Raw genomic sequence first — 12,625 nt, 5'->3', positions numbered from 1 at the left:
AAAAAAGTGCCGCCCATCGGCGGTCCCGCCCCTCGGCAGCCCCCGAACAAGCGTGGCCCTCAGCGGGCCGGAAGCGCTTCCGCCCCCAACCAAGATGGCCGCCGGGCGGCGCCCCCCCGGGCGGAAGTAGCCTGTTGGGCGGCTGACGAGTCCATCATGGCAGCCGCGGCCGCCTCCCCCGCTCTGAAGCGGCTGGATCTTAGGGACCCCGCGGCGCTTTTCGAGAGCCATGGCGCGGAGGAGATTCGCGGGCTGGAGCGCCAGGTTCGGGCCGAAATTGAGCACAAGAAGGAGGAGCTGCGGCAGATGGTGGGCGAGCGGTACCGCGACTTGATCGAGGCGGCCGACACCATCGGCCAGATGCGCCGCTGCGCCGAGGGGCTGGTGGGCGCCGTGAAGGCCACCGACCAGTACTGCTCCCGCCTCCGCCAGGCCGGCTCGGCCGCGCCCCGGCCGCCGCGGGACCCGCAGGTCAGCCCCGGGCCCCCGCCCCCGGCCCGGCCGCTCCCACCCCCGCGGGTCGGTCGGCGCCCCTGGCTGGGCCTCACCTGCCTCAGGAAGAGCTCCCGCCACCCCTTGCGCTCGGCTCCTGGGGGGACGCCCGCGGTCCTTCCCTTGCTGCTGACCCGTTCTCCACGGTCCCTCGGCCGTCTCCTCGGGGGCCTTCCCGCGCTTGCGGGCCTCGCCCCCCTCACCGCACCCGTGGGGTCGCCGGGCTTGTCTTCCCACCTGAGATGGAGACGCCAGGGGTCTCTCGCTAGACTGTTCAACTCGTTCCCTGTATCACGTCTCCTGACATTGTTGCTGGAACAGAGTTCTCCCGTGTTGACACCTTCCCCCCAAGTCGTTCCTTCCTCCCAATCTTCCTCCCAGCCCCGCCCCCACCCCATTCCCAAGAATAACTCCCACGGCCCCAAAGAGCTCTGCTCCCCTCTGTGGGAGTCGTTGGAGGCTAGTAACCAGCCCATCCAGCTCTCGTCTTTTAATAGCGGAACATTTTCATTTTAAGGAACTCAGGTTTTTCTAATCAGGTGATCCGAAGTGTTCCCCCCTGCCGCCCGCCCCAGACGCTAATGATGAGACCCAGCGTGGAAAAATGCTGATCCTAAAAGTGGAGCAGCCTTTCGTGCTCCTAAAGAACGATGACTTAGGGTGGCAAAGTGAAAGGGTGCGGAGAGTGAGAAAGGTAGACACTTGTCCTTAAACCTGGGAGAAGATCCTTGCAGCGACGTGGAAGAAGAAATTGCAAAAGTACAGTTTAGGTCCAGTTTGGAGCTTTTTAATACAGTCTGGGTTTTAGAAAAATGCAGGTCATTAGGCTGGGCTCACACGATAGAACCATAGAAGATTGGAAATTCTTCGCTAACTTCTGAAATGAGAGACTTCATCCCTTCCTAAGCTAATTTGTGCTGGCTTGTTTTTGGAAACATTTATTTTTATTCCTGTTATATCTTATTTATTCTCAGTCAAAGCCACAAAAATTTGAGCGCCTTCTGTGTTCAAGGCACAAAGAATCAGAATTCTGCTCTAAAGGAGCTTACAATCTAGTTGAGAAATTAAATCCATGGAAAGTTGATGAGAAAAATGTAACCAATTTAGAATAGCAGAAGAAGACATTTTAGGATAATGGGTGATTGATTCCCAGAATAATTGTGTACATTTACCATAAGAATTCTGAAGGAAGTCACTTCAGGCTTGGGTCCTTCTCAGTTAGGAGAGGCGTTTAGGATAGATGAGATTTGGAATAGGGGGTCTGGAGTATGTAAAGACAATTAAAACCAAGTATCAATTTGATTAAAGCAGGGTTGGTCAACCTTGGTGCTGTTGACATTTTGAACTGGATCATTCCTTGTTGGAGATGCTTATCCAGGGTATCGTGGGATGTTTAGAAGCATCCCTGGCTTCTTCCCACTAGATGCCAGTAGCACTCCTGTCCCCCACTGTGGTAATCAGAAGTGTCTCCAGAGATTGCCACGTGTTCCCTGGGGGATGAAATCCTCTTCCTCCCCGCACATGAGAACCAATGGATTCAAGGGTCCCTAGAGGGACTTCCCTGGTGGTCCTGTCTTAAACACGGGTTAAGACTCCGTGCTCCCAATGCAGGGGGCCTGGGTTCGATCCCTGGTGAGGGAACTAGATCCCGCGTGCCGCAACTAAGATCCCGTGTGCCACAGCTAAGACCCGGCACAGACAAATAAATATTTTTTAAAAAAGAATAGGTCCCTGGAAGAAAGCAGTGGAAGGACAGGAGACCCTTGACCACCAGGCTAAGATACTAGGCAGCAAGGAGCCTTTTAGAACTGAGCAAAGATACGATCTAAATGGCCTGTGAAGAAGGTTGACTTGACAGCAAAGGAAAAGGATAGGTTGGAGGGGACAGAGAATGAACACAGAGCAAGCGAAATGTTTTTGGATTCATCGAAGTGTGAGATGATGATGACTCACAGTAGAATCATGGAAGTGGTAGCAGAAACCTAGGTCGTAGAGATGTCGACAGAACCATCAGAAGGACCTGAATTTCCTGGGATCTGGGGACAGAGTGATGGTATATGTGAAGATGTTGAGGGAGGTCAGATGGCTAAAATTTTTGGTATAGGGAGATGAGTTTAGTTTTAGATATACTGATTATAGAATAGCAGCGAAAGTTCCAAGGGGAGATGTCTGGCAGCGGCAGAAAAGGCTCGATGGGAATTCAGGGCAGCGGGGGGACTACAAGATACGGTGGTGATCTGCCTGGAGCTGGCGCTTCAGGGAGGAGAATCGTGAAGGAAGAGGACAGACCGAGGTGAGTGGAACGTGAAGATCTGGTGGAAGGTTGGCGAAGAGAAGCAGCCAGCAGAGAAGCCCACGATGCATTCAGAGCAGCAGGAGAGAACGTAGGGAGGCCAAGCGCCAAGCAAGGGAAGGGGAGCGCTCACTCGAGGGGCGGAGCATCGGCTCCCTGATACCCTGTCTGTGCGATGACCAGATTTGGTTTGCCCCTCCATGGGATGGAGCAAAGGTGCAACCGGTAGGAAAAGCTTGACTCCAGTAATTCTGCTACACGAACCTTGGTGCCTTGCTGAGCGGCATTGAATCTGGCTTCGTGGAAGCTTTGTACCCCCCAGATAGCCCCATACTTCTCCCCTAGCCGGCCCCACGCTGACCTTGCTTTTTTTGTCCTGACTTAGCTCTGTGCCTTTCCCCGCAGCCACAGCAGCCGTCCCAGGAGAAGTTCTACAGCATGGCTGCCCAGATCAAGCTACTGCTAGAAATTCCTGAGAAGATCTGGAGCTCCATGGAGGCCTCTGAGTATCTCCACGCCACACAGCTCTACCTGCTCTGCTGCCACCTTCACAAGCTGCTCCAGCTGGATCCTTCTAGTTCCCGATACAGCCCTGTCCTCTCCCGATTCCCTATACTCAGCCAGCAGCTGGCGGCGGCCAGCCACTTCCGGTAAAAAGACCTGCTCTGGTGATGGCCATACTCCCCCCTCCAATTTTATGGAGGGTGTCTCCTTTCCTGATGTACTGGGGTTCTTCTCCCAAGATGTAAAAAGCTCCCCGTGACCTCTGTCTTCCTCTCTCTAGGTCAGCCATCCTGCATGAGAGCAAGATGCTGCTTACACGCCAAGCCGTGGCCGACCAAGCCGTGGCCGAGGCCCTGTGCTCTGTGATGCTCTTAGAAGAGAGTTCTCCGCGCCAAGCCCTAGCGGACTTCCTGTTGGCCAGAAAGGCAGCTATTCAGAAACTGCTCAACCAGCAGCACCACGGTGGGTGTGGCTGCTCTCCACAGTTTGGGCCGTAAACCCGGGGATGGAGCAGAACAAGCTGAGGGAGGCCGAAGCTTCCACAGCGTTCTCTGCTTCTAACTTTACTGAAGGCAAATTGTTAAAAGAGGATGGCTTCTTCTCGTAGGTGCTGGTGTCAAGTCTCAGATTTGCTCATTAGTGGAGTTGCTGGCCACCACTTTGAACCAAGCTCATGCTCTTTTCTACACTTTACCGGAAGGTCTGCTGCCAGATCCCTCCCTGCCATGTGGCATGCTCCTCTCTACTCTGGACAACATCACAGGCCAGCATCCTACTGGTGAGCTCTGAGCCAACCGCTTTTATTTTCTGGTTCATTCATTTCCTGAGCATCTGCCATCTGCCCGCTACTGTGCTGGGCTCTGGGGATACAGCAGTGAATTGGACAGATACAGACCCACTTTCCTGGAGGTCAGAGTCTAGTGGATATGCAGATATCTGCTTCATGTCAATATTGGTCATTGCTATAAAGGCAGAGTACAACTTGACTTGGTAGCATTGAATGGAGGGACCAAGGCCGGAGACTTCCTTGGGGACAGGATATTTAAAGTGAAACCTGAAGGTTGAGTAAGAGTTAGTCAGGCAAAGAAGAGGGTTCCAGGCAAAAGGAAGAGGAGGTGCAAAGGTCCTGAGGCAAGGAGGATGTTAGTATATGAGGAACTGAAAAAAAGCAGGGGAAGCTGAGGGGAAGTGGGTGAGGGGAGGAGTAGCATGAGAAGACATGTGGCCAGTTTATCATTTGGGACCAGAGAATACAGCGCTGTGTGAACAGAGCAGTGGATAGCCTTCTAGGACCTTCCAGGCTTGGTTGTCCTCCTGTTATATGTTCCCGTGCACCCTGTACTTTTATTTGGCAGGATTTGTCCCAATTGGAATTAAATGCGTTTGGCTTTTATGTGCCAGTGGTTCCCCCTGGGGCTGGAGTGGGTGCTGAGAGCTCACCGTGACCAGGTGACAGACGATGGGGGCAGCAGAGATGGAGCTGATTGGGCAACTCGGACATGTGTTTAGCAGACAATTTGGTGAGGGATTGGCTGCAGAGGGTGTGGAAGGAAGGGGTCCAAGTTTACTAGAAAGGAGTTTTTTGTTTTGTTTCGTTATTGAAGTATAGTTGATTTACGGTGTTAGTTCCTGGTGTGTAACAAAGTGATTCAGTTATATATTCTTTTTAGGGTTCTTTTCCATTATAGTTTATTACAAGATACTGAATATAGTTCCCTGTGCTGTACAGTAGGACCTTGTTGTTTATCTGTTTTATATATAGTAGTTTGTATCTGCTAATCCCAAACTCCTCATTTATCCCTCCTCCCACTTATCCCCTGGTAACCATAAGTTTGTTTTCTACATCTGTGACTCTACTTCTGTTTTGTAAATAAATTCATTTGTACCCTTCTTTTTAGATTCCACATATAAGTGATATATGACATTTGTCTTTCTGTGTCTGACTTACTTCACTCAGTATGACAATTTCTAGGTCCATCCATGTTGCTGCAAATGGCATTATTTTGTTCTTTTTTATGGCTGAGTAATATTCCTTCACATATATGCACCACATCTTCTTTATCCATTCATCTGTCCACGGACATTTAGGTTGCTTTCATGTCTTGGCTGTGGTAAATAGTGCTGCAGTGAACATTGGGGTGCGTGCGTCTTTTCAAATTAGAGTCTTCGTCTCTTCTGGATATATGCCCAGGAGTGGGATTGCTGGATCATATGACAAGTCTATTTTTAGTTTTTTAAGGAACCTCCACACTGCTCTCCATGGTGGCTGCACCGATTTACGTTCCCACTGACAGTGTAGGAGGGTTCGACAAGGAGTTGGTTTGAAAGGGCTGCTGCTGAGTTTACTTTTGAAAATGTTGCCTTGGAGACAGCTGAGACCTTGGAGTTGGAACGTGGAGTGGAGAGGCAACCGTGGGTCCAGAAGAGAGCAGTGAGCGGTCTGGCCGGGGCGACACACACGCTGCGTCTGCAGTGGCTGTTGTTTGAGGCCTTGGGGCGGATGATGACGTCAGTAAGGGGAGACGGAGGACTGAGCCTCAGGAAACTCCAGAACTCAGAGGTCAGACGGAGGCGGCACAGCCGAAGGTAGAAGGGAAACGAGCAGAATGTGGTGACAGCCCGGAGGTCATTTTCAGACAGAGATGTGTATTAAACAGTCTCATTTCTGGCTTACTTTATCTTTCAACGGAAGTTCTCCCAACGGAAGAACTTTCAACGGAAGTTCTACTTTTAAAATGCCAAGCATTACATAGCCCTCATTTTCCTCCTTTCTCTTTTTTCCCCCATTCCTTTCCTCTCTGTCCTTTGCCTTGTCAACCAATAGGATGGCAGAGTTGGAGGGAAGCTGCCACACTCCCTCCCTGATGAGGGGAGGCCTGGACATACTCTGTGTTTCCTTTTTCCCCCTATTTCAGGGGTCTAGTCCGGCTGCCCAGAGGAAGATTGGATGATTTTTGGAAATTCCTTCCAGGTCCTTTATTAATTTGCTGTTCAAAGGATGGTCCCGATGACCTGTCCCTTGGCCCTCTCCCTAGGAAAGGGCATTGGTGTCCTGCAGGAGGGCATGAAGCTGTGCAGCTGGTTCAAACACCTGCCCGCGTCCGTCGTCGAGTTCCAGCCAGCTCTCCGCACGCTTGCGCGTCCCATCAGCCAGGAGTACCTGAAAGACACACTGCAGAAGTGGATCCACATGTAAGTAGCCAGAGCTTTCCTGGCGGGGGACAGGACCCACCCAGCCTCGCCTGTGAGCACAGGAAGGAGGGAGAGCCCTGGCCGTATGGCTGGTGCTCTGGGCCAGGCCAGCCCCACCTCAGCCGTCTCTCACTGTGCTCACGGCGCTCAGCCCCCGCTGGGAGAGCCAAGAGGGAATTTGTCTTTCAACACGTGACGTAGAGGATTTTAGACCCTCTTTATGTTAGAGTTCTGCCACTCCTGTGCTTTTATTTAGTGCAGTGTTGTGTGTGTTTGTTTTTTTTAATTGAGGTGTAGTTAATTTACAATATTGTGTTAGTTTCAAGCATACAGTAAAGTGATTCGGTTATGCATACACATATATATTCTTTTTCAAATTGTTTTCCATTATAGGTCATTACATGACATTGAGTATAGTTCCCTATGCAGTACAGTAGGTTCTTGTTTACCTGTGTTATGTATAGTGTGTGAACATGTTATTCCCAAACTCCTTGAAGTGTTTATATATTTATAAACACTCTGATACATAATAGATATTTACATAGTAGGACCCAGGTAAGAGGTTTTCAAGTGGAGTCCAGCTATTTTTCTTAATAAAGGTGTGAAAACCACGAAACTAATGAAGCCCAAGAAAAATGATTTTGTTGCAGGTGTAATGAAGACATTAAAAATGGGATCAGCAACCTGCTTATGTACGTGACGAGCATGAAAGGTCTCGCGGCGATCCGGGACGCCACGTGGGAGTTACTTGCCAATGAGTCGATCCATCACAGCTGGGATGTGATATGTCGGCGGCTTCTGGACAGGCCTCTCCTGTTCTGGGAGGACTTGATGCAGCAGCTGTTCCTGGACCGACTGCAGGTGAGGTGGGAAATCGCGTGGTCCAGCTGTTCGGTGGCCAGTCCCGGTGTGATCTTTTGATTATCTGGGGAGATTCCCACCACTTCCTAAGTATATTCTTTCCCTGCCGACCTACTCCAGGGCTGACTCTTCTGGATAATGAGCCATAAAGATGAACGGATTCTGGTGCTGAAAAAGAGGCCAGGCGTCTGTCGGGTGGTTGGGAACATGTCCACGTCCATCAGTGACGCCATTGTTCTCTGCCACCACCATGCCATCTTCCTGAGCGTGGCGGAGAACACTGGATGTTGGGATAGATTGCCAGTTAGTGCTCTGGTTTTGAGATTTCCTGGAAAGAACTGGGATTTGAAGAACTCTTCTCTCCTTTGCTTTCAGACTCTGACAAAAGAAGGCTTTGACTCCATCTCCAGTAGTTCCAAAGAGCTCCTCATTTCAGCCTTGCGGGAACTTGAAAGTAGCGCCAGCAGCTCCACTTCAAATAAGCACATCCACTTTGAGCATAACATGGCTCTCTTCCTCTGGTCCGAGAGTCCCAGCGACCTGCCTCCCGACGCTGCCTGGGTCAGCGTGTCAAACCGGGCTCAATTTCCGGGCAGTGGGCTCTCCATGAAAGCACAAGCCGTTAGCCCTTGTGTACAGAGCTTCTGTTCTGCCCTAGATTCGAAACTGAAGGTGAAACTGGAGGACCTCCTGGCTTACCTTCCCTCTGGCGACCCATCACCCCCCAAGGAGGTCTCTCCCGCGCAAGCCAGGAACTGTGCCTTTGACAGATACGCAGACGCGGGGACCGTGCAGGAGATGCTGCAGATGCACTCCACGGCCTGCGTCAGGCACATCACGGACTGCGTCCAGGCGGAGCTGCAGCGCATCCAGCAGGCTCTACAAGGGCAGCAGGACGCTCTCGACGGGGTCAAGCTACACTCGGTCCTTTTCATGGCCAGACTCTGCCAGTCACTGGGAGAACTGTGTCCCCACCTGAAGCAGTGCATCTTGGGAAAGTCAGGGAGCACCGAGAAACCAGCAAGGGATTCGAGAGCTCTGAAAAAACAGGGGAAGGGGAAAACTCAGGAAATAGTTCCCATGCAGGCCAAGTGGCAGGAAGTGAAGGAGCTCCTCCTACAGCAGAGCGTGATGGGCTACAGGGTCTGGAGCTCGGCGGTTGTGAAAGTGAGTGACACGTAAACGTATTCCTTCTGTGCCCGCCAGGCAGTCCCCATTTCTGTCCCCTTTTTGTCATAGTCCAGGCTGGCCAAGCTCAATAAGGCCTTTCAATAGTAAAGGAATAACAATTCTTATTTCACACAGTTATTTTCATTTATCTCTGCCAGATAGCTCAAATGTAAAAACTTTTCTATTCGTTTTAGCCTACATTTTATAGACAGAAACCCTGGATTTTTTTCCTTCCATCTGATGAGAATGAAAGACTTTCTCCCTGGACAAGGGTATCTGTTTTCTGCTCTTCAACCTAAATGTCATCATCTCCACTGGTGTCTTAAGAGGTGGCCCCTGACGTCTGTAGGGTAGTTGGCAACGAAATCCCCGTCGCTGGCATCAGCAGTTAGAAGAGAAGTGAGGTGTGCCACTCACCGTCCCGCACACAGTGCAAGCAGCGGAAGCTGGTCTCAAGATGGCTCGAGCAGTTTGAAACAAACCCCACAAAGGATCTGAGTGGCCCATGTGGATATTTGCTTTCTGTTACCAGGTTTTGGCTCATGGATTCACCCAGTCATTACTTTTAGATGATGCTGGCTCAGTCCTGGCCACGGCCACCAGTTGGGATGAACTAGAAATCCAGGAGGAAGCGGAGTCTGGCAGCAGCGTCACGTCCAAGATCCGACTGCCCGTCCAGGTACGTAAGGGCCGCCACGAGGGGCCCGCCACTGGGAAGGGGAAAACCTGCTCTGTGGAAAGGACCGAGACTTGAGAAATAATCATTCAGCATACAGCTTCTGAGGAAGGGCTGCAAGTAAGACGTGTAGCTTTCTACTCTGGGAGCAAAGAGGGCGTAGGGCCGAGTAAATAGGAGACTGTTCGAGGAGTCAGTTCATGAGTCTTGCCTTTTGCAGCACAGACTCTGTGCTAATTAGAGAACCACTCACCCTAAAGTGGAAACATCAATGGAAAACACGGTGCCAGGCCACCAAGGGAATGACAGCAGCCGTCACTTGTATCTGTTCACGGGTCTGTGCTCGGAGAGGGGCCGACTACAGGGGTCAAGGTCCTGGCGTATAAGCCTAGGTAGGGTAAATGAATCCACTCTTAGCCCGTCTCGCTGCATTGGGGCAAGTTGGCAACTGGACATTCCTTTGTTCTTTTAGCCGTCCTGGTATGTACAGTCCTTCCTGTTGAGCTTATGCCAGGAAATTAATCGGGTTGGAGGCCATGCCTTGCCCAAGGTGACACTGCAGGAGATGCTGAAAAGCTGTCTGGTTCAAGTAGTAGCTGCCTATGAGAAACTCTCAGAAGAAAAACAGGTGAAGGTAGGTGTGTGAATTTTTTCCCATTAAAAACAAAAACTGTAGCTTTTTCTTGGGTTTGGGCGCTTCACACCCAGGATTCCAGGTGATAAGGACCACTTGCCCCGGGCTATCTAATCGGTAGTGGCTTCCAGCTCCTCCACTTCAATCACACCCATTCCCAAGGGTCAAGCTGGTCATCACTGAAAAGGCAGTTCCGTACCAGTGGCGAGGACGAAAGCCTCAAAGTTTTTTAAAAAGACCTGCTTTCCAAGCCCAGCACTGCCACGTGGTCACTGCAGGCTTTGGGCAGATCATTAACCTGTTTCCTCAGGATGCAGCGGGGTCACGTGCGCTGCTTGGGGGCGTGGGGGGTAGTGTGAAGGCTCAGGAACAGTAGCAAAGCCCAGCACACCCGCGGTGGGGGCTCCTGTCGCCCAGCCCTCCTCCCTTACTGCTCTGCGGCCCTCTGCCTTTGGCGCGCACTCCCATTGCATTACTAACGTTTTTAAGACAGGACCAACTCCTGACTTGCGAAGGAGTTCATATTAAGTCTTCTCCCCTGAGCTTCCTCAAAAGGCCTCTCCTTCGTGCCAGGAGCTTTTTTCTTTTAAAATGACTGTCTACAGCACCTGAGACCTTTTTTTAAGGGCCGGGTCTCTTCCCGGCCATTAGGTTTTTCGTTTTAAGACCAGGTATCTAACATAACTTATTTTTGTTATTGTTACGAGATTAAACTGGCCTTCTGAGTATAAAAAGCTTCTGAAATAACCAGCTGAAACGCAGCCAAACCCTGAAGCTGTTTATTCTCAGATAACAAGTCATCTCCCTTAATGGGTGGGGACGGGAAATTCATTTGCAGAAAGAAGGTGCATTTCCAATGACCCAGAATCGGGCACTGCAGCTGCTTTACGATCTGCGTTATCTCAACATCGTTCTGACGACCAAGGGTGAAGAGTTGAAGAGTGGCCGCAGCAAACAGGACCCCAGGTAGGTATGCTCGCCCTCCCGTGCATCTCTCCCAAACCTGCACAGCCCTTTTCTGGGAAGCCACTGGCGTTAGCCTCACGTTGCCCATTAGTTGTGTTTGTTTTCAACAGTAAGGGCTCATGTTACCAGCAAGAGAAAGAACGACCACCTGCTGGATAGATTCCACAGTCAAGTGTAGTACGTGGAATCTCATGCCTCTCTTCTGAGTCAGCCTACCAACTGCTGGGTGTAATTTGAACCTCCGGTACCCTCCCCAGAAACAACCTGGGGAAGTTGTGGACTGGACTTAGACATCCCATCTGGTGAAACCTCCTGAGGATCATTTAAGCTCAACGATCAGTGATAAGTGGGGCTAAGCCAGCAGTTAAGGAGAACAGACCCAGTTCCAGGGCTTGTCTAACATTACGACACCCAAAGATTGGTTTCTGTCCTACAAAACGTGGAGAATGACCCACTTGATCCTTTTTGCAGAGTTGAGAAAGTGGCTGACTACCTTGAAGCGCTCATTGACCCGTTCGACCTGGACGTTTTCACACCGCACCTCCACGGCAACCTCAACCGCCTGGTGCAGCGGACTTCTGTAAGCCGGGGAGAACACGCTCACCGTGAACGTGAACGCAGCGCCACGGGCTCAGATTACAGCACAGACCTGCCCAACACACAGTGCTCCAGGACACAGTGGGGAGAGGGGCTAAGACACAGAGCTGAGTCGTTACAGGGGCCGAAAAGAGGATTAGATCAAACCTCAGGGCTGAGGCAACCCCGGGATGACCCCTTTAGTTGTGAATAAGGACTATTCAGGTTTTATCCAGGCCTCAGAGAGAGGAATACAAAGAGCCATTGGACGGGGAGGTTCTGACCTGTGGGCAGCGATAAAAGTAATCATGGAGCACGAACACGCTCAAAAGAGCATTTCCCCAAAAGGATGGCTAGAAACAAAGTAGTGACTGATTCCTGACAGAATTTCCTTTTAAGCGGACAGTACCAACACCCAGCCTGTTACTGTGCCCCGTCTCTCGTCTGGCAGGTTCTCTTTGGATTGGTGACGGCTACAGAGAATCACTTCACCCCCAGAAGCAGTACGTTCAGCTCCCAGGAAGCCCATAACGTACTGCCGCTAGCATCAAGTCAGATCAGGTAATGATTCTGAGTGGTTCCTGCTGGGGCCCCAAAGCTTCCTGGTCCTTCTACTGAAATGCCCTCCTCTTGTCTTGGAGGTTTGGACTTCTTCCACTGAGCATGACAAGCCCCCGAAAGGCCAAATCAGCCGGCAGAAGCATCGAAACCAGAGCCCAGGTTAGTGCGCAGACGAGAGGTTCACCCCCATCGATCCTGCCCCGTCTCCCATCAAACCACCCGTCAGCTCCCCTTTCAGTAACCAATAAAGAACCAGATGACAGGATGCACTAGTGCTGCTTTTAATGGCGGCGCAATATAGAAGTACACGGTGTTACTCGCTTGAGCTAATAAGAGGTTTTAGGAGATGCCCACTGACACTATCAAGTAGCCTCATAATAGAAATGTATCTCAGGCTGCCAAGGCTGTAGCAAATATGCAGGACGGGATGGAGAACGCTGCTTGTGTTGAATAGGGTAAGAGAGTTAACTGCTAACCCTGCACTACGACTGTACTTATTTGGAAAAACAATTGCTTTGTTCCAGTGATGGTTTCACCTCTCATTTCTTTTAGTCGGGTGGGAAGTACAAGGAAATGCGCTTTCTCAAGTTTACATGTTCTTGTTAACACACGTTTTGTTTCAGTAGGCTGCCATCCGTTAAGCCTGCGGGAGTCCTCCTGGGTATTTCTGAAGTGTGTTGTGTACGCATGTGTCTGAGAG

At 50.9% G+C, this 12,625-nt stretch overlaps 2 protein-coding genes across 11 annotated transcripts in view; one reads left to right on the top strand and one right to left on the bottom strand.

The window, feature by feature from the left end:
* The window catches only part of SLC39A11 (solute carrier family 39 member 11), a 429,582-nt gene extending 428,751 nt beyond the window's left edge, over window positions 1-831 (bottom strand). For 5 of the 7 annotated variants that reach the window (XM_079905476.1, XM_079905467.1, XM_079905475.1 and 2 more), the window contains exon 1: window positions 549-817. The gene's annotated coding sequence lies outside the window, so the exon portion shown is untranslated. Of the gene's footprint in view, window positions 1-548 lie in introns of all 7 variants that reach the window. The other 2 variants (XM_079905469.1, XM_079905477.1) reach the window with 2 other exon arrangements.
* Window positions 30-12,625, top strand: part of COG1 (component of oligomeric golgi complex 1) — a 17,091-nt gene continuing 4,495 nt past the window's right edge. Inside the window, exons 1-13 of one of the 4 annotated variants that reach the window (XM_079905465.1) lie at window positions 30-471; window positions 3,191-3,435; window positions 3,570-3,751; window positions 3,897-4,067; window positions 6,325-6,481; window positions 7,132-7,342; window positions 7,718-8,509; window positions 9,045-9,191; window positions 9,661-9,822; window positions 10,661-10,788; window positions 11,260-11,368; window positions 11,816-11,925; window positions 12,006-12,084. In XM_079905465.1, coding sequence (XP_079761591.1) covers window positions 157-471; window positions 3,191-3,435; window positions 3,570-3,751; window positions 3,897-4,067; window positions 6,325-6,481; window positions 7,132-7,342; window positions 7,718-8,509; window positions 9,045-9,191; window positions 9,661-9,822; window positions 10,661-10,788; window positions 11,260-11,368; window positions 11,816-11,925; window positions 12,006-12,084 — 2,808 coding nt within the window. In that variant the 5' untranslated portion in view covers window positions 30-156. Of the gene's footprint in view, window positions 472-3,190; window positions 3,436-3,569; window positions 3,752-3,896; window positions 4,068-6,324; window positions 6,482-7,131; window positions 7,343-7,717; window positions 8,510-9,044; window positions 9,192-9,660; window positions 9,823-10,660; window positions 11,236-11,259; window positions 11,369-11,815; window positions 11,926-12,005; window positions 12,085-12,625 lie in introns of those variants that run through there. The other 3 variants (XM_079905464.1, XR_013825111.1, XM_079905466.1) reach the window with 3 other exon arrangements.

This window comes from Stenella coeruleoalba (assembly GCF_951394435.1).
Source record: "Stenella coeruleoalba genome assembly, chromosome: 19".
NCBI classification, from domain to species: domain Eukaryota; kingdom Metazoa; phylum Chordata; class Mammalia; order Artiodactyla; family Delphinidae; genus Stenella; species Stenella coeruleoalba.
The sequence above is the reverse complement of the archived record's forward strand: the minus strand, read 5'-3'. Positions and strand labels throughout refer to the sequence as shown.